Source organism: Theropithecus gelada, chromosome 3 (assembly GCF_003255815.1).
Source record: "Theropithecus gelada isolate Dixy chromosome 3, Tgel_1.0, whole genome shotgun sequence".
NCBI lineage: Eukaryota > Metazoa > Chordata > Mammalia > Primates > Cercopithecidae > Theropithecus > Theropithecus gelada.
In genome coordinates, this window is record NC_037670.1 from 152,489,323 (window position 1) to 152,512,886 (window position 23,564).

Here is a 23,564-nt window from a genome sequence, read left to right on the forward strand (position 1 = left end):
GCTCTCACTTATCTTTTCATGTGTATTCTGTTTCTTGCCTGGCACACTGCAGATTTAGAAAACCATGGTGTTGTCATCCATCTTTGAGAGGCAAGTGTGAACCTGCCCTCATCTCAGCGTCGCCTTGGCTACTTCTCTTCCCAGTCCCCTGAAGGACTCATTTTTCTGATTCAGCAAACTCTCTTTCTAAAACACGAAAAACCAGCACTCCAGCCTTGCTGTGTTCTACATCTCCAATCTCTGAACTCCAAACGCCATAAGGACCAGTCTCTTGCTTTTTTTAGTGAGATTGGCAGTGCCCTCATATTGTAGGCTTCTGTGTTTGAACCTGTAGGAAATCTGCGCTGGCATTTCTGTCACAGACTTTGGTCAAAAAGCTATAAACAGATTGATAAACTCTTTCTTTCTTAAACCAATATCCCTGGCCATTATTAAGAGAGATTCAGTATTAATTGCATATCTCTCTTGGTGACGCAGTTAATGGGGGCCACTGTGGGCTTTCTAAGTTCTACATGTTTGTAGCAGTGACTTGTACAAATATTTTGCAATTCCATTGAATGAAGTGCTTTTAAGACCACTGGGAAGGAAATGGTCTTGGTCTTCCACTCTGGACTTAGCTAGAGAAGCTCTCCCTTTTTTCTGATTTATAGGGAAGTTTTTCCATAAAATTTCAATAAATGGAGGGAAAAAGGGACTTGTGCCTTAAAAAAAAAGAAAAAAGAAAAAACTGTTGACAGGTCCTTCATATCTGTGTCTTCAGTTTTACTGGCATTCACATACTGGTTATGAATGAATGTGAAGAGTTATTTGCCAGCATTTTGTTGCTAAGTTAAAAGATACAATTTTCGGACTCTGAAATGAAAGAGGTTAGTATATTGGTTTGACACTATTGTGATTTGTTAAATGTTTTGATAAGCAAATTTCATTTCTATACCAGTCTGTTTAGACAATTGGCATTGAATTTATGTGTTTTGAAATTTTAAAACTGATATATCCTATCACAGAGTGTAGATTATATGGGTTAATCAGTTCTCCAAGAAAGCATATCTTTCCTCTGTCAGAAACAGCGGTCAAGGCTGGTCTGTGTTGCATGTGATGGCTTTGTATTCATTTCTTCTCTTTATTCCTTTTTGTTTGTTTGTTTTTTGAGTGTATCCTGGGTTCCAGGCATGGGCGATAATAGTGGTGAACAAAAAAGATAATAGACTCAACTCTTTACAAAGCATACAGTCTCAGAGGGACAGGCACTAAATACTTTTATTAGTACTGCTGGATATTGCTGTTTTTCCTATTTCTTCTCTTTTCTTACCTGTTTTCTTAGCCCTTCCTCTTTCCTCCCTCTTTATTTTTAACACTACTTGCCTTACATCTTTTTTATTCCGTCTCTCATTTCTATTAAATGGTCCCATAAGAGTATCCTCCTGAAATTCATCTTTTCTATCCAGCCTCTGTTCTTACCTTCTCAACAGTTTAATGGTATGGCTTTAAATAAACCAAGATTTCTCACTTTCGATCTAATGACCTCAACAAGTGAAAATTCTTTTTGAATAAAAGTAGAACCTATTGAATACCGTGAAAAACAGAGCTCTTACTTGAAGTTTAATGGTAGATTCCTGTAACACCAGGGTACTGTTGGATTTTTAGCTCAAGCATCATAGGAGGCAGTAGTTGGGTGTCTTACGACTGTCCTCTTCACTCTCTGCATTACATCAAGCCAGTACGGGTTGAAAGCCAGCACAGAGGAGGAGACGGGCCTTTCTCTTAAATGTCCTAATGGCTTCCTTTCTTTTTTAACTTTGGAAATGCACATCCCACCCTACATTTTGGGGTTGCAGTTAAGTGTCAGGGTCATGAGGTTGCTAATTGGGTTCAGCACATGTCATTATGTGTCAGTGTGGAGGGTTTCACTGTTGGGGAGTAGGGAAGATCAGTTTTTGCAAGTGGATGTGATAACAGGAAAATGCATTAAAAGAGCTGGTGTTGGGAAGTGATTTGACGATGCAGCTGAATGTGGGGAAATTTAGCTTTTCCCTTTCTTCAGAAAAGATGATGCACTCAACATCCAAATAGCAGTAATCAATCTGCATTTAAGGCAGCACAAATGGCCACTTCTGGAGAGCTGTATGATGTCTCCATTTCCAAATAGTTTTCTCTTTCAGGATATTAAGAGGATCTGTTCACTCCCTCCATCCCATCCTTCTCTTCCCTCCCCACCCCTAGTTCCTTCTGACGTAACTCATGTTGTGAGACTTTTCTTTATGATTCATGAGGGGCTGGAGTATAGCTGGCACCCTTTAGCTTTATCTCCTGTCTTGACTAGCAAGCTGTGGGTAGTCCTGCAGATCATGGGTGGATGATGAACTGCTGGAAAGCAGTCCTCCTTGGCTCTGTTCTGTAATCATTAGTCTACACTGGTTGTATTCCGTCAAAGAGGACATTGTTCTAGGCTAAACTTCATACATGAATTAGCCATCATTGTGTCTTCCCCCACTCCCATCCCCCAAAATAGGTTCAGCTATGACCACTTATCTGTCCAGAGCCACTTGTCTGTTTTCTTCCATCTTACTCTCCCCTTGGCTAAGAGGCTCTTGCTTCTTTCACACAACCCAAAATATTTGATATGTTGGAAGGTTCTTGTACTGGGAATATCATTTCAATCCAAAATGAATTGTAATAATAAAGTGATAACACTTGACCCTTGACTTTCTTGAATGTGTTAAAACTTGCTTCCCTAAATCGGTGGCTCTCAGACCAGCCACATCACTGTCGCTTGGAAACTTGTTAGAAATGTGAATTCTCAGCACCCTGCCCACTGCAGTCTAACACATTCTTTAGGTGATTCTGATGCACACTAGAATTTGAGAAGCACTGCCCTAATCAGTCCCTGATCATTGTAAAATGAATCAAAGTGTATGCCCTTTCATGGAAGATTGATCATTTAATCTTCATTGTAATTGGAATTACGGTCGTGGTTATAAGTAACAGAGAACAAGGCATGGAATGGACGAGGTTTGGATTTCTATAGTATGTCCCAGCTCTTTATTCCCCTTGACTCCTGTCTCTTTCCCCCTTCCTCAAACTCTAAGTTCACGGCTCCTTAATTCGATTCCTTCTGAGTAGCCTCCACCAGCTCTTGGCTAATTTAATGTGAAATCATCTTGAGTGTTACAGTGCTTGCTTGCTTTGGCTCATCTGCAGCTTCAGGTGGCTGAGTGGGTCGGAGAGCTGAGTCTCTATTAGGCATATCCCTATCCTGCTTCTGCTCTAATCCTTAGAAATCTCTCAGGAGGACTATAGTTCGAATAATTAGTCACTGATACATCAACGCACAGAATTTTATAACTGCTTGTGAATGGGAAATCCGCTTCATAGCTTTCTTTCATTTGCAGGATTTTTTACATCTAAGTTTCTTGTAAACTTCCTTATGCATTTCTGTTTTATCCTAAGCTGCTTCTGACTCTGCCCCCCGCCAGCACCCTCCAACTTTGGTCCCAGAAGTTGAGAAGGATTACTTCCCATTGCTCTTGCTTTTACATCAAGGTCAGAGAGCCAGATCTCTGGGGTATGGCAATGAATTTTTTCCAGTAAGTCAGAATAAATGTAGCTCACATTAGAAAATCATTTTCCAAACTGAACATTGTCACAGAATTGTTGCTTTTCACTCAATCAAAAGACACATTAAAGTTTTCTGTAACTGATGTGTTTGTGTTATGTAACAAGTATTTTATCAGGTATTTTGGGAGTAAAAACAAAAACACATGATCTAGTGATTTCGGTGAACAAGTAAATAATTACAAATATAATTACAAACGTGGAGAATATTTGTGGGTAGTTGGGATTCTTAGGGAAAGGAGCACCCAAATTGATGGGTTATCCACAAATAGAGTCCACGAGAGAAGGCATGTTCTGTTTGGTTTGCCTTGGTGAAGGGAGATGGAAAGCAAATGCCAGTTTCTTGCCCTATGACAGCAGTTTCTTATGCTAAGGAAGTAATTGGCAAGGTTCTCTAGAAGTTATTCCTCATGGCATTATCGATAGTAGTAGAACTATTCGCATAAATATCTAACAGCAGGGAATTGATGAAAATTTTGAACCATACATTCATATATGATGGATTTCCTGTGCACCTATTAAAAGTGGTGCTTAAAGGGTGTTTTTTTCTTGAAATAGGATTATGAGTCATTGTTTCCTGAAATTTTTTTCTGGCAGACTTTGTAATCAGAACAGCAAAAACTATAAAATCAGTGTCATTGAGGCCATTTTGAGTAATCTACCTTCCTGAGGCCCTGTCCTCTCAAGAAGACTTTAGACTGCTCATAGCCACTACTGCCCAGCTCTAATATTCCTTTGATCCTAATCTGGGATAGTAGAGTTTGCAACTGTGTTCACCTTGTCTCTAGCATTGAGTTGGTTGTTCTCTGCCTTGGAGTTCATAATCCCTTTCCTCCCCCTTACCTGCCACTGCAGATCCATTGTCATACCCAGCACAATAGCATGTGTCTTCATTCCTTCCTTATATTAGTTTTAGATGAGATGATGACCTAGAGTTCTTTGTTATTTGCTTCACTGCCTCATAATACCTACTGACTCATTAGTCCGCCCACCTCCCCTTGACCGTAAGACTCAATTTCCTCATTTCCAGTCTATGCACTCTCAATCTTTTCTGTCTTTCTCATCAGTAGTTCTCATTGTTGTTGAAAATGCAGCTGTATAATCTTAGTGCCCCCACCTACCATTTTGCACCTGCTCTTGCTCTGTATCTTGTTTTCTGAGTGGCGCCACCCTGTCGCTTCTTCAAGCTGCCAAGGAACCAGGAGAAAGGCCGAAAGAATTGTTTATTGCTTCCATGTTTCATTGATATCTGTATTTGGTTCATGCTGAAAAACCATATTCCTCAATGTGACCCAAAACACAATGAGAAGTGCTTCGGAAGTTTACCAAGTTTTTTACTCTTTATTCTACTTTTAATCTTTTCTGTTGGAATTAATTTTTCTTCCTACTGAGTCATTTGTCCTTGATTATTTAGTAGGTGTTCCTTACAATCCTGCTACTTGGTTCTGTTTTATTGTTTACAGTGGTCAAGCTTTTCTCCCACTCACTGCCAATCAGATTCTTGCCCATCTCCTGCAGTTCCGGGAGACTTGATGTGGGATGTGATGCTTTTGTTCTGGATGCTCCTCTGCTTCTGTTTCTGCTCAGAGGCCAGTCTTTAGCTGCTTCTGCCCTGGAGCATAGATCATGAAACTGTGCATCCAGGAAAGCCAACAAACCTCATTGTTTTGCCCTACAGTCACTTTGGCATTGTCACTGTCTCCAATTTGAAATATTTTCACTATTCCGCATTAATCAGTCAGTTACCAAGCATTTGTTCAGCTTTACTTGGCACACTTTAATTGAATTAGATGGCCCTGCATTTATATAATTATGGAAAGATTGCTGTCTGTTAAATACTATAATAAACATTAGGGGCAGAATACAAACCCTCAAGGGACCTGTAGTCTAGATACAGAAATAAAGATTAACACATGAAACAATTTGGAAGTCATATGTTGCAGTTTATAATTACATGCTGAACTGAGTGATACCTGCACACAACGTGCACACACACACACACACACACACAAATTATACTGTCATTTCAAAGGAGTTCACCTAGGACTCCAGGTTACAAATTTCTGTTGTCCCGACTATTTTATGATTGTAGTGAGGTTGTGGCTACAGATAGGTGATACTCTTTTCACTGTAGTGTTGACCTAGAACGACAAGTGGAATCAAGGGGAAAGCAAAAGCCCAGGGGACACATATAATTAATTACTTGCATGTAGGGGGCATGAAGGAAATGGGCCTAATTGGATTAGGGGTAACATGGAAATCATGTGGATACGTAAACTGGGGCCACATGGTCAGGACCCATGAAAGCCAAGTCTGAGAATTTCCACTTGATTTCACAAGCTGGTTAGTTGTCTTTTGTTTGGGGTATAAGTAGGGGAGGAAAATGATGACGTCGATTTTTATTAAGAAGTGATGTGGTAATGGTGTGCAGTATTCAGTCAAAGTGTGTGTAGCTTCAAAAGGAATTGAATGAATTTAGTTAAGATATCCCTGGGTGAGGGCCTAGACCAAGAGGGTTCCAAAAGGGCCAAGTGAGCACAATTATGAAAGAAGAATGTTGGACGTAGGGGTAAAGCAAAAGCAGAGTGAAGAGACATCATGGAGCCTGCTTGCCAGGAAAGCATTGTTAAAAGGAAGTTATAGATGAGGAGACGTGTTCAGGGGTCCTGATCTCTCTCAGCTCTGTAGCCTCCTTGCCCCACCATCTCCCTGCCACCTATTGCATGTCATTTCTGCTTTCTATCATTTTATTTTCTTTAGATCTCTTTCATGTATGAAAGTAGTTCTTTTTGTAAAACTCTGTTGAAAGCTCCTGCTCCCTCAAAAAATTCACAGATACTTTAGGGTGGATCAGAGATATTTCTAGCATCCGAGCTAACGCTCACTATGTCCCCAGGTTAAGAATTCCTGATGTGATAACTATTTTATGATTGTGATAAGGTTGGATCTAGCCATAAATCCTTTGAGTTTCTTTGTAAGCTGACAAAAATGTTTGTTCAGAATAACAACCTACCATCGTTGAATTGGCAGTAAGATGAAGGCCTGTTCGTTGGCACGGGAGGGACTTTTACTGTGGTGCTCAGACATCCAGCTTGGAGAGCATTGGTCTTGGAATTTTCTGGATGAACTAGGGACTGCAAACCTAAGAGCAGACTCTTCCTTGGCATGAAATGTATGCAGGTTCTAATCTGGTGCTGAGGCCATGGAGATGATCTCCCTGCAAAAATGTCATCTGCCTTTGCAAAGTTGTAGGTTTTTTCTTCTATAGGAAAAGCAGCAGCTAATATGTGAGAATTTCAAACTTTGCTGTTTAAAGAAAGCAGAGTTTTCCAGTGGTCTGAATAGAGTTCATCTTCCCACCCTGTAGTACCATACAGCCCTGTGGCTCCTAGAAACAACCTAGAAAGCTGACTGTTCATCCTTCTGTCGCCCTGCCACTCCTTGGCATGTGTGCAGATATATACTTACTTTCCCTGACTGGTGGTGATGTTTATCCGTTATTGACACTGGTAGTCTTTGCTGTCTTTGTACTGCTGCATCTTGGAGAAGAAAGCTTCTGAGAGGAGTAGGCTATGTTCTGTCCCACTGCTTCCTTTCTCCTGGCTGGCCTGCACACCAGCCTGCCTTTGTGAGAAGCCACTATTAAGCAGACACAGCAGGAGAAATTTAAAAGTCAGGAGTTTCATTCCTTGCCTAATGAAAAGGGTTGCAGAGCTGTGGCTGAGGCCCACAGGGAAAGGCAGTGTGGGGAGCGGAAGTTAGTGTTTGCTCTGTGGAGCAGATACAGTGGAAGCCAGCCTGCGGTCTGCCTACCTTCCCACGTCGCAAAGACAGAGCTCCACAAATCTATCCCAGAGAAACTGGGTTATGTGAGATGCAAAGGAGAACCCCACTGAGAGGGGGTAGCAAGGCAGCACACCTTGTTTTCAGCAGAGCCTGGGTCTCCATGTCATGTATCCTCGTAGCCGGGAATAAAGTTGTACTCTCCCTTTGCAGATAGCGGTGGCAGGCCTCCCCTCAGCATTTGCTCCTCTCCTCTGTGATATTGATTCCTGAATTCCTACTTCCCCCAGATACTCTGTCGTGGAGAATCTCTTGCTGTGGCATCAGACTTGTGACAAGCAGAGGGAGGTTTTTTGGAAATGGCTCACTCAGTGACATTCCTGCAGCAGTGTGGGAACCAGAAGCAAAGCAGCCTCCGCACAGGGAAGGAGACCTGTGCTGCCGCAGGTTATTCTGCTCTTTTCTCACAGATCCTTCCCACTTGGCAGCCTGGGTCTAGTATGCTGCTAAGAGGCTAGAGTGCTTCCTAGGTGGGCATATTTGAATTTAGTGATTAACTACCTATTGTTAACTTTGAACTTTGCTTCTCTTTTACGAAGAATTAACAAAATAAGCACTACTTCTCGGTTCATATATGACGGTACAGTGCTACTTTCTTGCTGCCTCTTGAATGTGCCAGAAGTTGGTCGAGTTTAATGATAATATTTTAAGTGTGAAAAAATTGTCTTTGGACGTTTTCCCAAAATTTATGCCAGAACACAAACACGTATCCAATAATATGCTTTTTAGAAACAGGGTAGAACATGAATAATATTAATACTAAGACAATTTTAAAGCATTGTTTTGGTGTTATTGTTTTAAATGTCATATGTACACTATTATCCACGTATTCCGGTTTCTGATGTTAATTTTTTCCTCTTTGGTAGCGTATTTAGTCTTGGTTAAGTCCTAGATTTCTGCTTATAGCACAGAGCTACTTTGTGGTCACAGAAAGAAAGCAGAATTATAGTTTCCCACCTCACTGCTTTTGCCTTGAGGATCTTTGCTTTCTAACTTACTGCTCAGGCCCTGTTCTTTTTTTCCCAAAGCATGTGAGATGTTCTCCAGCCCCAGGAAAGGCCACGATTTCAGCAGTGCTCTAACTTGAACCTGTCTGTTTACAGAACAGATCTATTTATTTTGGTTGTCCTTGTTGTTAAAGGATAAGGCTGTAGGCATTTAGTGCCCCAGAGGACCTGCAGAATGCTTTGCAGGCCTTGCCTTGAAGGAGGTAAGGTACGGTCAGGGTGGGAAAGAGCTTGTCTTGCTTCACAGAAGCTTCGATCTTAAAGGCTGCTCCTTCCAATTTGCAGTAGCAAAATAAGGAGAGCTTGTTGGTGGCAGAGGAGGTTATAGAAATAGGACATGCAAGATGTAAGCAGGGCTTTGGGAGGTGGAAGAGTTGGGTTGTTAGTTGGCTTCTAGCCACCAACCTCTAGTCTTTCGCTGGTAGCTTGCAAATCCCAAGGGGTGAGGGGCAAAGCTTGAGAATCGGCCTTGGTTGCTGACCACTAACAGGATCCCTAAATGGTAAATCACTAGAGGAAATTGTAAAGGGAAATATTTTTACCCATTTACAATTTATTTTATTTTATTTTATTTTATTTTATTTATTTATTTATTTAGTTGAGACAGAGTCTCGCTCTTTCACCCAGGTTAGAATGCAGTGGAGTGATCTTGGCTCACTGCAACCTCCACCTCCCGGGTTCAAGCAATTCTCCTGCCTCAGCTTCCCAAGTAGCTAGGATTACAGGTGCGTACCACCACACCTGGCTGACTTTTTTTTTTTTTTTTTTTAATGGAGTCTCTCCCCCAGGCTGGAGTGTAGTTGCGCAGTCTCGGCTCCCTGCAACCACCACCTCCCGGGTTCAAGGAATTCTCCTGCCTCAGCCTCCTGAGTAGCTGGGATTACAGATACCTGCCACCACACCCAGCTAATTTTTTTTGTATTTTTAGTAGAGACAGGGTTTCATTATATTGGCCAGGCTGGTCTCGAACTCCTGACCTTGGGATCCGCCTGCCTCGGCCTCCCAAAGTGCTGAGATTAAAGGCTTGAGCCACCGCACCCAGCCTGATTTTTTTTTTTTTTTTTTTTTTTTTTTTTAAATTAGAGACAGGGTTTTGCATATTGGTCAGACTGATCGCAAACTCCTGACCTCAAGTGATCTGCCCGCCTCGGCCTCCCAAAGTGCTGGAATTACAGGTGTGAACCACTGCACCTGGCCCCATTTACAGTTTCTAAAGTTGAAGCCCTTGATTCAAATTCAGAAGGAGCCACGGGATTCAAGGAGCTTGGAAGTGCTGTCTTTCAGTTAGCATTTCAGATCAGAGTGAGAGAGAGGCTGTGATTTTTATTTTATTAACTCAGTACTTGCCCATATCAGGGATTAGAAACTAGATATTAGGTAAACTTTTGTTGTTTCTGAATCAGAAGCATTTCAAATTAGTTGAATGAGGGACAGATCCCCTGGGATGAAGGAAGGGGGCTCAGGTAGGTGATAAAGGCCCAAGTGTGAAAGAAATATGACTATTCTACCTAGCACTGAGCAATACCCACCCAATTTGGCTTATAAGGGTTTACTTTAGAAAGTGATGACCCTGAAAGTAACGCCTGCAGAAGTGTGTCCTGTACCTGTGTTCCTTGAGTGAGTTCCTGAAAGGAAAGAAGTGAAAATCTGGCTGACAGTGTGAGGGTCCCTGACATTTGGCCCTGGGCTGGGCAGCTTTCTCAACACTTCCTCTGGAATTCAAAAACCCTAAAAAGTCAAGTCTCCATAGATAAGATTCGTAGGAACATCCCCTAATCCCTAGTTCTCTATCTCTAAGCTCAGAACTCTTCCCTGCTATGTCTGCAGGCTGGCGGTATACAAGAAGGCCCTTATACAACAGTGTACGGACCAAGTGATTCACCAGTTTTTATTCTGTGGTCCTTCATTGTTATACCAGTGATCATACCTAGTGAGGCATAGGCTTTTGTCCCCAGAGCTGCCACTCAGAGGATTGGGTGATTAGAGCAAACCAACCCATGTCTGAGCTTGGCAGAGTCCCAGAGTTCCCTGTTAAATCTCCTCTTATTATAGCTGAGACTGATTGAAAATGAGACTTAATGTCAGTTACGTAGCATTTGCTAATTTTTTTTCCTACTGTTAAATAACTTTTCTCTACAGTATTGCTGCATTCAGGGCAGCTTATCTTTTTACCTGGGAGGAACTTATTTCCATTAGAATTGGAACACTAGCCACATATTTTGCATTTAAAATGTTTCATGTGATTAAACACAGAAGAAACGTTATTACTTCTGTTTCTTAGGCATGTGCTTCTCTAACTGATTCTTCTTTTGTGCCTGGAACAATGCCTTTAATTTGGAAACAAGTGAGGGAGCCCTCTGATTACTAAGTACACTGTTAGTGGAAACTGGCAGCCACGTGCTGGTAACTGGGCTTAAGAGAAGAGCAGCTTTATAATCCCCCCTCCACCAAATCCTCTTGCACGGACTGGCTACTCAGCACTGTACAGTGTGACTTGGGTAGTCATACATACCCACTTCAACAACCCTCACTTCTCTCTTCATTTTCACACCCTCCTACCCCTTCCCATTGTGATTCTTATTTTAATCGGTTTTTCTCTTCTTCCTTAACAGAGCTATTAAGAATGGCAAAGGATTGCATAGCAAGAAGGAAGTGCCTATCCACCGTGTCGCAGATATATCTGGGGTGAGTCGAGTCCCTGAATCAAACTGTGTGGCTCAGAGGCTCAAGAGCGTGTCTGCATATTTGCTGAAGGACCTCAGCTTATGTGTTTTCTCTAGCTCGCTTCTTTTCAGTCACTGACTGTGACTTTTTTTCCCCTCTGCCTGGGGCATCTACTTAGGTATCTATAGGGAGCCTGTTTTATAATCTGGAAAAGCAGAATTAACTTCATTCTTTTTCTTTACCTGAACTGTCTCTATGTTGCTTTTTCATTTTTAATTACTGTATTTTGAGTTTGGAAGGTAGTTCTTTTCAGTTGTATTAAAATAAAATTGCCTCTTTTTAAAACCCCTGTCCAGTTCTTGCTGTGAGTGGGAAGTCTTAGTGGCAAAAGGTCAAGTATAGGTTTCAGGAGAAGGATATGAATTCATCATGATTTCCTCATGACCTCTTGTTCCTCTGCTTGCCTGTGAGTGGGACAGAATGGAGAAATGTATGAACATCCTTTGAGATAATACATATAGATAATAAAGAAGAATCAATGGCACCAATATTTTAGAGCTCCCAGTAGGCTGTGTCCAAATGATTCTTTAGCTGTAAGGACTTTACCTTTGAGTGTTTAGGGTCTCTTTGGCTGAATAGATCCGTTTGATAGTTGAGATAGTTTATTCATTTAGTCAATAAGTGTTTATTGAGTGCCTGCTGTATGCCAGGAATTGCTCTAAGCACTAGGAATATAACAATGAAGAAAACTGCTGAACTCCCTACATTCAAGTGGAAAAGGGAGGCAGTTACAATGTCAGGTAGCGAAAACTACTGTGAAGAGAAATAAAACTGGCCAAGGGGATAGTGAGTGGTGTAAGTGCTGATTTTGATCAGGTGGCCAGGAAAGGCACTCTATTGCTGAGACATACACCATCCATTTCAACACCACAGTCACTAATGGTTAAGGAGAGGTTCAGGTCTGTGCCATGCATAGGGAAGATGCCCAGGGGAGATGAAGCCCAGGGGAGATGGAAGGAGGAAGAGCTGGTAAATCTTAGCTTAGGCACTCAGGGAATTTGCCTTGGGCACTGAGAAGAAAATACTAGTATAAACAAAAGTGCTAGAGCTCAGCCTAGGCTGCAGGAGTGATGAATCAGAGTGTATTATATTCCTGTTATGTGGTGTGCCCAGGCCTGGCTGAGGCTTTTTCTGTTGCTCCTGGTGATTGCTTGCTACAAATGTGTCTGGCAGGCTCCCCCTTGTCTGGGTATAGTGGTCCCCTGCTCATCTTAAACAGTGGGACTCTGTTGAGCTTTTCTTTCTGTATAACCAGTCACTACAGATTATAGGTTAAACAATGTTACCTATAACACATTAACTGGACTTCAGTCTAGAGGCTGGGGCCTCTGTTAAGTTGGTGAAGTAAAGTGATATGCACTTTTTGTGGCTTAGAATCCTGAGAAGCCCAGAAACCTGTAGCTAATGGCCTTTGAGCCACAGGTAACTATGGTGTATCTGCTAATGTTCATTTTTAACAGGTGTGACTCACCCAGTGCGATCTTACTTGGCCTATTTTCTGTGTAACTTACCCAGCTGAGTTATTCTTTGCATATATATTATTAATATTTTTATGTATGTGTGCGGCATTCTCAACAATGCTTTCCTTAATATTGATCTTTTAGTAAAGCTGTTAAAGCTGTTATAGTAATAAAAGGACAAATTTTTGGCGATTCATCAGCAGGAGAAAAAAGTTACAAATGGTTTGGAAAATGCGATGAAAACCCTTCTACACAAAGGGCCAAATATGCCCATCCAAAAGCTTATGTGGGGCCCATACTCCAGGGCCTTCCAGAGGCTGATTTCAACCTTAGGGATAGTTTCATTTCTAGTTCTCATTTAACACCAGCAGTGAGGTGAAGCAACTCTAAGGAGGTTTTGAGGTTCAGGCACACCGGTCTCAGGGCTGTCCTCTCCGTACCCCTCAATGTAGTGTCCTAAATATCTTCATTGCTGTCTCTGAATCTTATGCTGCCTCCTGCCTTGGTGATTTCTGATGCTTTTTTTATTCCTTTATTTCTGTTGTCATTAGCAGTGGGTCTTGTGAAACGTGTCTTCATTTATTTATTTACTTTTATTCCTACCCCACCAACTTCCCCTTAAAGTCTAGCTCAGTTTCATAACAATTTTTATTATCTTTTCTGTCTCAATATTGGAGGATTGGTTTGCTCTTAAACATAAATGCCAATTAAATTTCTCTCAGTCACCACATAAAAGAGTAAAGCTTGGGCAAATGGGAGACTGAAAGTGAAAAAGCTGTTGGATTTAAATGGATGTCAGATATGACCTTGTCTGCCTGAATCGCAAATTATTCACCTAAGATTGCAACTTTTTTGTGCCCTCTTTAACAGAAGAGTTTTGTCTTCTCCCACCTTCTAACCTTCCCTTCTTTCCATCACAGTGTTAAGTCTGTGTGTATGTTGGGTGCCCTTGTTCCATTTAAGTGAGATGTATGGGTTTTCTGCTTCCTGAAGCATGCTGGCAATTTTGCTGTCTGTGGGACAGGTGTGGGGTCAGATGGGCAAACGCTTACAGCCAGATGAAGAATAAACAGGGAAAAAGACAATGTAATGTACATATACGTAATGGTTTCACAGAGGTTTCTTAATCTTTTTTTAATCTTTAACTGTGTTACCTACTGCCCCAGATTGATGCCCCTCTTAGTTGCAGGCCATGATAAATGGAAGTTTTTGTTGAGCTGACAGTGTAGGCAATATGCTGCCGAAATAATTTACAATGAACTGCTGTTTGTGCATAATACCTCTCACCACCCTCCTCTCCATCCCACTACACATCATTGGTGAAAAAACAGACATACATAAGTGCACATTCTGTCTCCTAAACACTGTTAAGAAATGTGTTGTATGGAAGAGATTATATCATGATGGTGGGGCAAATAACCTGTAATTTTGTTCTAGTGTCAACTGCCTCCATCTTTAGGAGTTGAGTTTCCTTTTCCATTATCTCTTCTCCTGCCGTTTAAAAAATGATTTCACATTTCACAGATTTAAAAAATGATTTCACAGAGTAAGGGTCAGAGTGCGTTAAAATGCTTTTGTATGAAGACCTAGCAAATGCAAGACCTGCTTGGCTGATTGCATGTGGTTGGAAGTGACTCATCTAAGCACAGGAGTGTGAGGTTGATGGCTTGCCTTGGAGGGTAAGTTACCAGCCTCTGTAGTGGCCAAATAAGCCGGCCTTCTTGTTTGTTATTACAGATGGGTTTTGATGTCAAAGTCAACTGAGTTTTGAGTTTTCCGTAAGATGGGCAGAACATCTGCATATAACACCAACTGAATGAACCCCCAGTTTCTCTAAGGCTTTGATAAAAACTTGGCCCACTAGACCAGGCGTGGTGGCTCACACCTATAATCCCAGCACTTTGGGAGGCCGAGGTGGGAGGATTGCTTAAGTTCAGGAATTCAAGACCAGCCTGGTCAATTTAGTGAGACCCCATCTCTACCAAAAATAAATAAATACGTGTGTGTGTGTGTGTGTGTGTGTGTATGTGTATGTTGACCCATCTGCATCTCTTACACCTATTTTTAGGGTAACCACTAAAGGAAGAAAATTACATACTCCCAAGCTGGTACTTTAGATCCTAAAGAAATTACTGGTTTTTTTGTTATTTCCAATTTTTCACAGTATAGGTACTGGGCTATTAGAAGTACCAGCCACTGCTGCCATTTCTATCATAATCTGGTTTCCTTTCAGGCCAGAATGTTCCAGAGTGTGTAGAACCAGCTGAGAATTTGACTGACTTGGTACTAGGTCTTACTTGATTTGAAGGATGGTTCTGTGGTGACTTGACTTCATACATCTGTGTTTTCATTATTAGTTGGTTTTGTTTTTCATTGATCCTGTCTCAGTTCCCTCCCTCACCAGCACAGAAAAAGTTGGAATATGCATGTCAGTGTTCTTTATCTCAAGTTTCTCAGCTGTTCTTTATCTTAGGTTTATTATTGTTTTTGCTGTAGCCTGCTCCGTAATAAATACAATCTCCTGCAGATACAGAGTGTAAAACAGGCAATAAAATGGGGCTGGTGCATGGCTTACTGTTGTTCTGGTAGATCAGACAAATCAATTATGGTTCTGAGATTAGAGAGAGCTCCCCACTCCTCGAGTTGCAGCCAGCCCTGTGAATGCTGATTTTACCTTTTACCTTTACCTCCACTTCTCCATCTTCCTCTTATATGGGAATAGGACTCAATGAGTCATAGTGTATATCTGAGTTTTCTTCTCTGTCCTTTTCCTTTTGTGTCTGTCCTCTGTGCATGAGAAGTTACGATTTTGTTTGATGGTACAAGAAGACAGCATCCTCTTCAGTCTTACTTCTGAAAGTCCCAGAATAGGGGTTGTCTTCTTTTCAATATATTCTGCCTTTTCATATTATGTAGTCCTGACAGTTCCTCTGTTGATTTCACTATTACAGTATTTATTCTCTTAATCCATGGGTCTTTTTATCTGTTAACTGCTGCTGTGCTCCTTTGGACGTGGCTTGGTTTCATGCTCATGTTACATAGCACTTTTTTATAACCACCTTTCTCCGTGACTGATTTTGTTGGAAATACATAGTATTACTGAATTTTTTTTTTTTTTTTTTAAAGGAGACGGAGTCTCACTTTATCACCAAGACTGGACTGGAAGTACAGTGGCACAGTCATAGCTCACTGTGGCCTTGCACTCCTGGGCTCAAGCGATCCTCCTGACTCGACCTCCTGAGTAACGGGGTCTACAGGTGCATGCCATCACACCCGCAGGATCTTGCTATGTTGTCCAGGCTGATCTGAAACCCCTGGCCTCAAGTGATCCTCCCAGTTTGGCTTCCCAAAATATTGCTGTTATAGGCATGAACCACCACACCTAGCCTAAAAATTAAGCCATGATTTGGAGTGATCCAGTGACTAGCTTTGGGGAAGGTGCAGGGCACAGGGGAAGAAGGTCAGACATTTGGTGCCCTGTTATTCATGAAACGAAGCCTTACAGAGTTGACCAGTAGGATTCTGACTTGCTAATATAAAGGATTGAAGTGTTCCTTTAAAACAGATAAGATTAAATCAATAGATAAGAAATACATTGGTAGACAGGGTTGGACTTTCTCCAGCATGTGCTCCTGACCTCTGCCTTCAGTTTCGGGTTTTCATTGCCCTCTTAAACTTTAGTAGCACTGTCATCCTTTCTTTGAGATTTCTGTAGGTGTTACCTTTCCTTAGCTCTTTTTGAATGTTTAGGCCTTGATGGAAGCATAAGAAAAAAAATAATATTCTTTTTGGCTAAAGAGAATTTTTAAAAGCCCAGGCACAGTGGCTCATGCCTGTAATCCCAGCACTTTGGGAGGCTGAGGTGGGCAGATCTCCTGAGGGTCAGGAGTTCAAGACCAGCCTGGCCAACATGGCGAAACCCCATCTCTCCTAAAAAAATACCAAAAAAATTAGCCGGGAGTGGTGGCGGGCACCTGTCATCCCAGCTACTTGAGAGGCTGAGGCAAGGAGAATTGCTTGAACCTGGGAGGCAGAGGTTGCAGTGAGCTAAGATAGCGCCACCGCACTCCAGCCTGAGTGACAGAGCGAGACTCCGTCTCAAAAAGAGAGAGAGAATTAAAAAGAGAAAAGAGTGGTTTGCCTGCTAAGTCTTTATGAGTTAGGTCTGTGTTAAATTGCAGTTTGTCTTCTATGTTTTCTGGCCCACCTAGTTTAGATTTATTTTTCTTACTCTCGTGATTCTAAAATTCCTTTCAGCTTTTTGTTTTTTCTAATCTCTGGTATTTGATGGCACAAATGCTCTCTGAGTGTATTTGTTTTTTTTGTTGTTTTAAATAGCCCTTACCTTTTTTACCCCCCTTGGCCCTACACCATGTTCTCACGTCTCTCTTGCCAACTGCAGTCTAAGTTACTGTCCAGATGGCACAACATCAAGGCCTGTGGTTCTGTCAGGTGGGTTTCTGTGACCTAGAGGGGTTGCCTAGCACTGGAGCTTCATTCACACATTAGCTGCTGGCTCCACTGCTGGGGTCTGCATTTGCTACTCTGAGAAAATTCCAAAGGAATTCTGGAAGAGCCAGCTTACTGTCTGCAGAACTTGCTCTCCACAGCAAGCAATGTGTGCTGTCAACCATATGGTTGGTCCCTTGACTGGAAGCCATGGTTGGTGGGAGTGTTGGGTTATCCTGGTGGCTTTCTTGCATCCCTGTTGTATTTGGTAGCTCAGGTTGTTACTAGTTTAGGAAAAGATATTGCTCTATTTCTCTCTTCTTCTTTCTTCAAGCAAAGTTTATTGAACTCTAGTTGGACTACAATGTGCAGGTGACTGGCTTGGATCCTCACTGCACAGAAACATGCCATCACCTCTGTGGCACACAACCTCTGATGCCAAAGTGGCAGCCACCTTGTAAGTTTCTCCCAGACTTTGGAAAAAACTTCAAACTCTTTCTTTTTTTTTTTTTTTTTTCTTTTCTCTTATATTTTTAATTTAATTTTTTTTTCAAAAAAATAGACATGCGGTCTCACTTGTTGTCCAGGCCGGTCTCAAACTCCTGAGCTCAAGTGACCCTCCCACCTCAGCCTTCCAAAGTGCTGGGATTGCAGGAGTGAGCCCCCATGCCTGGCCTCTTTTCTCTCTCTCTGTTTTTTATTTTATTTTATTTTATTTTTTGTTGAGACAGAGTCTTGCTCTGTTGCCCAGGCTGGAATGCAGTGGCGCCCTCTCAGCTCACTGCAACCTCCACCTCCCAGATTCAAGCAATTCTCCTGCCTCAGCCTCCTGAGTAGCTGGGATTACAGGCACACGCCACCACACCCAGCTAGTTTTTGTGTTTTTGATAGAGAGGGTTTCACCATGTTGGTCAGGCTGGTGTTGAACTCCCGACCTCAGGTGATCCGCCTGCCTCGGCCTCCCAAAGTGCTGGGATTACAGGCATGAGCCACCATGTCCGGCCCTCTTTTCTCTTTTCACCTCTTCTATAATATGTCTCTGCTAAGAGTTGGATGTTACTAAGAAGACCTTGATCTTGATTCTACCAGAGAGTTGCTTCAGCCAATTGCTCTCACCCTTTTGATGGAAAGCATTGCTTTATTGTGTTGGAGTTTTTTTGCCCATAGTTTGTTTCTTTTTCTCTTTTTTTCCTTTATTTCTTTTTTAAGATGAGATCTTACTATGTTGCCCAGGCTGGACTCAAACTCCTGGGCTCAAGAGGTCCTCCTGCCTCAACCTCGCAAGTAACTGGAACTTACAGGCGTGAGCCACCACACCTGGCTGTCCATAGTTTCTTTGTTCATATGAGTTCTGTGCAACCACTTTGTTTTTTGAAACTCCCCTGTTCATATTTGCCAGAACTACAGGGCCATCCTTCTCTTAAATAAATTTGAAAGCATTTTTTATTTACCTGGGAATTTTTTCAAAATTTCATTGCAGCAGATACCACAGTTAGTGATAATTGTGTTTCAGTACCTCCTTTTATAGATTTTAGTCCACTTTTTGACTGAGTTGTGTTGTTTTTGGAGGGCACCAAATTTAGGACATGGTTTCTCACTTCTTTTATTTAGCTTCTATTAATTGGGCTGTTTTGCATCTTTGTAGATAGAGATGTAGAAATGTGGTCCTGAAGAGATACAATTGATTTCCACCCTGTAAGAGAAATGATTTCAAACTTTACATTTTTACTCCCTCGTTTGACTTTGTTTTTGCAACTTTAGCAAATTCACCTCAGTATTCCTAGTAACTTAATTTATATCTGTTCTTTAGTCTCTTTGAGCCTTTCTGGTTCCCTTATTAATTAGTGGGGTCAAAATGAAATTTTCTCTATGAAGTTTATTTTATAGTTGAATAAGAGTCGAGATTTTACCTTACTGAAAATTATCTTTTAACAGGGGAAACAATTGTAGAAGCAAGAGAAATACAAAACCACGTATATGGTGGGCAGTAAATGATTATAGAATTATATGCTTTGAAAATCTTAGTTTTGTTGCCTCCTCTGTACCTGGAAACATGAACAATAATTTGGCTGTGAAAGTCCTAAAAAAAAAAAAATTTTCGAAAGTGAATATGTCTCTTTCATCTGCATCATGTCTGGTTCCAAGTCTGTAGCTTACTTGGTTTAGCTTTTTGTTCAGAACAGTCTTGTCTTGGAAAATTCAGGCACCAGAGCAGATAACCTTGAGGTAGGGAGCTAGGATTGGACTTCGAAAGCAGGGCACAGCTTCTTGTCCATTGGTGTGAGTGTCCTAGCTCTGCAATTCAACACCTCTGAGAAAATGTTTACTCAGGTGAGCTGCCCAGAGGTGGAGCACTATTAGAGACAGGGCTTCTTTATTTGTTCCTTCTTATATAACAAAAATATCTTCCTCCCAGTATAGTCAGTAGCATGTCACTGTCATGGATTCTATTATCAGGAAGCTTTCTGCCATAAATTTTTCTGGTTTCCTTCTGCTTCCTTGTTTAACTGTGCCTTCACAAACAGGAGTGCATGCAAATGAGCTCCTCAGCAACAGGGTCCTAGCATTCATTGAAGTGTACTGAGCTATAATGATTTTTTCCTTTCTTCTTTGTTCAAAGACATGAGAAAGGAAATTGAGGGAGTTAGGAACATTTGTTCCAAATAAAATAGCATCTTTTTCCAAAGAGAGTTCCTCTGGCCATAGATTCGGCTATAGCTGGTCCAGGCTCTTCGATTGTTCTCTTTCCCATTCTCTGGGTGCATGTAGATAACACTCTGTGATTCTATTTTATGGGTCCAAATTGGTTAAATGAGCCCATTACAGGGATGAATGTAAGTATATTTTGGAGGCAGTTGACAAAATTTCTGATTCCCAGGTTGAGGTGTGTGATTGGATTGTCTGATCTGTCCCCTGGCTGCTGAGTGATGTGATAAAACTTGAAATATTTCTGCATAGCCCCAGATTCACTCTCCACTTTACCATCATAACACTACTTAGCCTTGGATTGAACTCATTGTGTCCTGTGGCTATTGCTTATGTAAACATTTCAAAGTAAGTAATTTTACTAACATAGACATTCTGCTTACTTGTATTTTAAGTCTTTATTTAGCATGCTTACAACATATTCCCTACAGAATACGTCGTACAGAATTTTGGACACTCCTTGCAGTGTTAACATCCAGATATTTTGAAATTAGAGTCCAGGGTTGCTTTGAAATGCCCTGGTAGTTTTCTGCCTCAGTTGTTCAGGAAATGGTGTTCTCAGGAAGAAATTATAGAATTCCTAATACAATATTGAATTTGGAAGGGGCCTGAAAATGTAAGCTATTACCAAGATTTCTAATTTGGAGGAAGGCCTGTGTTCTATTGATTTGCATTACTGCAACATCGCCAAATACTTCACCCACAGTAGAGCCCATTTATTTTCTTTATATCGTATTCATCTCCTCCACTACTTAAGGTCCTCAGTTGACTGACTCAGACTTCATTGTTAATTAGCATTTGTTGAATCGCATTTCTTCTTTTTGCAATGCTCTCTCTTCTCCCCTGCTGGCCATGCCTTCTTCCCTGGCATATGTCTCTTCTTCCAGGTAATTTCTCCCCTTTTATCCCCACTGCCTTCTGATCTTGCCCTTCAACATTTACATAATCATATTACCATGATTTTGTGCTTGTTGATAAATTGGTAATTTCGTAAGTTGTTTAATATATGTGCATTGGTTTTCCTTACTAGTTTCTAAACTCCTGAGAAGGGAATCTTTGTAGCTCATTATAGTGCCCAGTTTAGATTCAATTTGCCAAGTGATGGGCTCAAACAGCATGAACTTGTGTTTGGAAAAAAGTGCCCCATACTCCAAGGTAGAGGATTGGCTGTACTGGTTATTAACTATAAGTGGGCAAGTTAGTAAAAGAATGCAGCCAAAGGAGTGCGTGTCTTCTAGAATATAGTGGCAGTATGGAGTTACGATGATTAGCATGGGCTCTAACATTAGATTACTGGGGTTCAATTGTGCCTCAGTTGCTTATAACCTTGGTGCCTTGGGGATGTTATTTTTTATTTCTGTACCTCAGTTTTCCCCTGTGGGAAATGGGTATGATAATGGCACTTACCTCATTAGATTGTGGTGTGAGTGAGTGAATTAATACATGTAGCTGTTTTAAACAGTTGACGTAAAAGCTCAACAGAGAGCAGTGGTTCACATGCTGGTGTTCATTATTTTTTTTGAGACAGGATCTCAGCTCTGTTGCCCAGGCTGGAGTGCAGTTGCGCAATCTCAGCTCACTGCAACCTCTGCCTCCCGGGCTCAGATGATCCTCCTGCGTTAGCCGCTGGAACCACGGGTGTGCACCACTACGCCTGGCAAAGTTTTTATCTTTTTGTGGAGATGGGGTTTTGCCATGTTGCCCATGGTGATCTCGAACTCCTGGGCTCAAGTGCGAGCCACTGCTCCCAGCCTGGTGTTCATTATTATTAAATTGCTTAGCATTCTGCCTAGCACACAGAAAGTCCTCTATAAATGAGAGCTGTCATTATCATCCTCAGTAGTATTTACATTGCAAACTCTTCATCCAATTCCAGTCCCAAATCCTACCGCTCCCTCTCCTGAGTTATTTTACTGCCTCTTTATCTCTTTTTTGACATTTAACATGTGCCATCTCTATCTTGTTTTTTAAATGCATTCCTCATGTTGAATCAGTGAATGAATGATCAAACAATAAGTATTTATTGAGAGCTTTTCATATGCCAGGCAGAATGCTGAGTGTTGAGAATATATTAAACAAGACAGCTATAGTCTTTACAGGGAATACACAATTTGTTATATAATTACAATCGTAATGGGAGTACAGAGTCCTGGGAGAGTGTATGCTGGTGGCCATAGCTTATTCTAAGTGGTCTGATAAAGTCCTTGAAGTGATTTCAAAGTGAGGCCCAAAGAAGGAGTTAGCAGAAGATCTTGTTCAGGGCCAAAGGATGAAATGTTGTATATGAAAGTCCTGAGGTGGAAGTTTGCTTGTATTCACAATGGAAGACCAGTCAGCATTGCTGCAATGTGAGGATAGTAATGGGAGAATGAATAACTGAATAATTTGGACATTGTAGTCCTTGAAAAGGATTTTGAATTTTATCTGAAGAACAGTGAGAAATCATTGAAATGGGAGTAGAATAATTAGGACAGCATGTGTGTGTGTATGTGTGTGTGTGTATACATATATATACACACACAGAGAAAGAGAGTTAGCTAGGTATATATCTATAAATTTTTCTTTTTTTTCCATTTTGGCTGTTATTTGGAGATAGACTTGAAACAATGGTTAGGGGAGAATTTGTATATATCTATAAATTTTTTTTTTTCCATTTTGGCTGTTATTTCGAGATAGACTTGAAACAATGGTTGGGGAGAATTTGCAGTTCACCTGGTGATTGCTGAATAGTGGCTGAAACTAGGATTGTGGCAATGGAGGCGGAAAGATAAATGTGAGATCTATTTTGGTATAAGAACTGGTAGAATTGAGTGGTTGTTTGGATTGGGGTCAAGGAAGGGAAGTTACATCAAGTGTCATGCATGAGCATTCCAAATATCTGGTTGATGCTGGTGCTTCTTTTCTGATATTGTAAATGATGGCAGAGTGGGTTTGCAAGGAAAATTAAGACTTTCTGAACATGTTAAAATTGAGGCACTAATGAGCCATTAGTGGCCTAGGCTTCATGCATTAGTTTTAGGACTATAGGACACCTACATGTGAGTGTACAAAAATGCCCAGAGAACATTAAGAGAGAAGAGTCCCTAGGCCAAGCCCTTTATTTCAAGATTACTTATGGATGGGGAGTGTTTGAACAAACAGACTTTAAAAAGTTGCCACCCAAGCTGTCGGAGATAAATCAGGCGAGTGTAATGTACAAATTAAGAGGGGAGAGAGTTTCACAAGGCAAGAATTGAGTCTCCAGCTTCAAGGTCAAGTAAGATGAAATTGAAAACTATCCAGTGGACAGTGCAATTCCATGAGTTACTGGTGACCATAGAGCAGTATTTGTGGAATGAAGGAAAGCAAGGGGGCAGCAAAAGCTAGATATCTTCCCACCTGAGTTGTCAGCAGAAACTGTGTCTTATCTTTAGATCTGTAGTTTTCAGGAGTTTCCTAACAATAGGAAATGCATGCATGTACATAATGATGGTGTCTATGTAGTTTTGAATGAGTGAGGAATCTTGAGAGCATCCATCAGCACGTGTGTACTGATGGAGAAAGAAATGACAATGTTGTGAGATCCTTAACTGAACAAACTAACTTCTGTTATCTTCACCAAAGCTATCTCAATTCTCTGCCATCACTCATGCACTCTGTGGTACATCATTTTCCACTGATAGACAAGATCCTTAGAGTCTCAATTCTAGAACCCCAATACAATATCCACGTGTGGTTACATCATAACAAAATTGTAAAGCTGCTTGGTAGGGTAAGATTAATT

General features: G+C 41.2%; 1 protein-coding gene across 1 annotated transcript in view; it reads left to right on the forward strand.

Annotated features, from left to right (window-relative positions):
* SND1 (staphylococcal nuclease and tudor domain containing 1) overlaps positions 1 to 23,564 on the forward strand; it is a 437,130-nt gene that overhangs the window by 242,279 nt on the left and 171,287 nt on the right. The window contains exon 14 of the mRNA XM_025379159.1: positions 11,075 to 11,147. Within this exon, the coding sequence (XP_025234944.1) occupies positions 11,075 to 11,147 (73 nt within the window). The remainder of the gene's footprint in view (positions 1 to 11,074; positions 11,148 to 23,564) is intronic.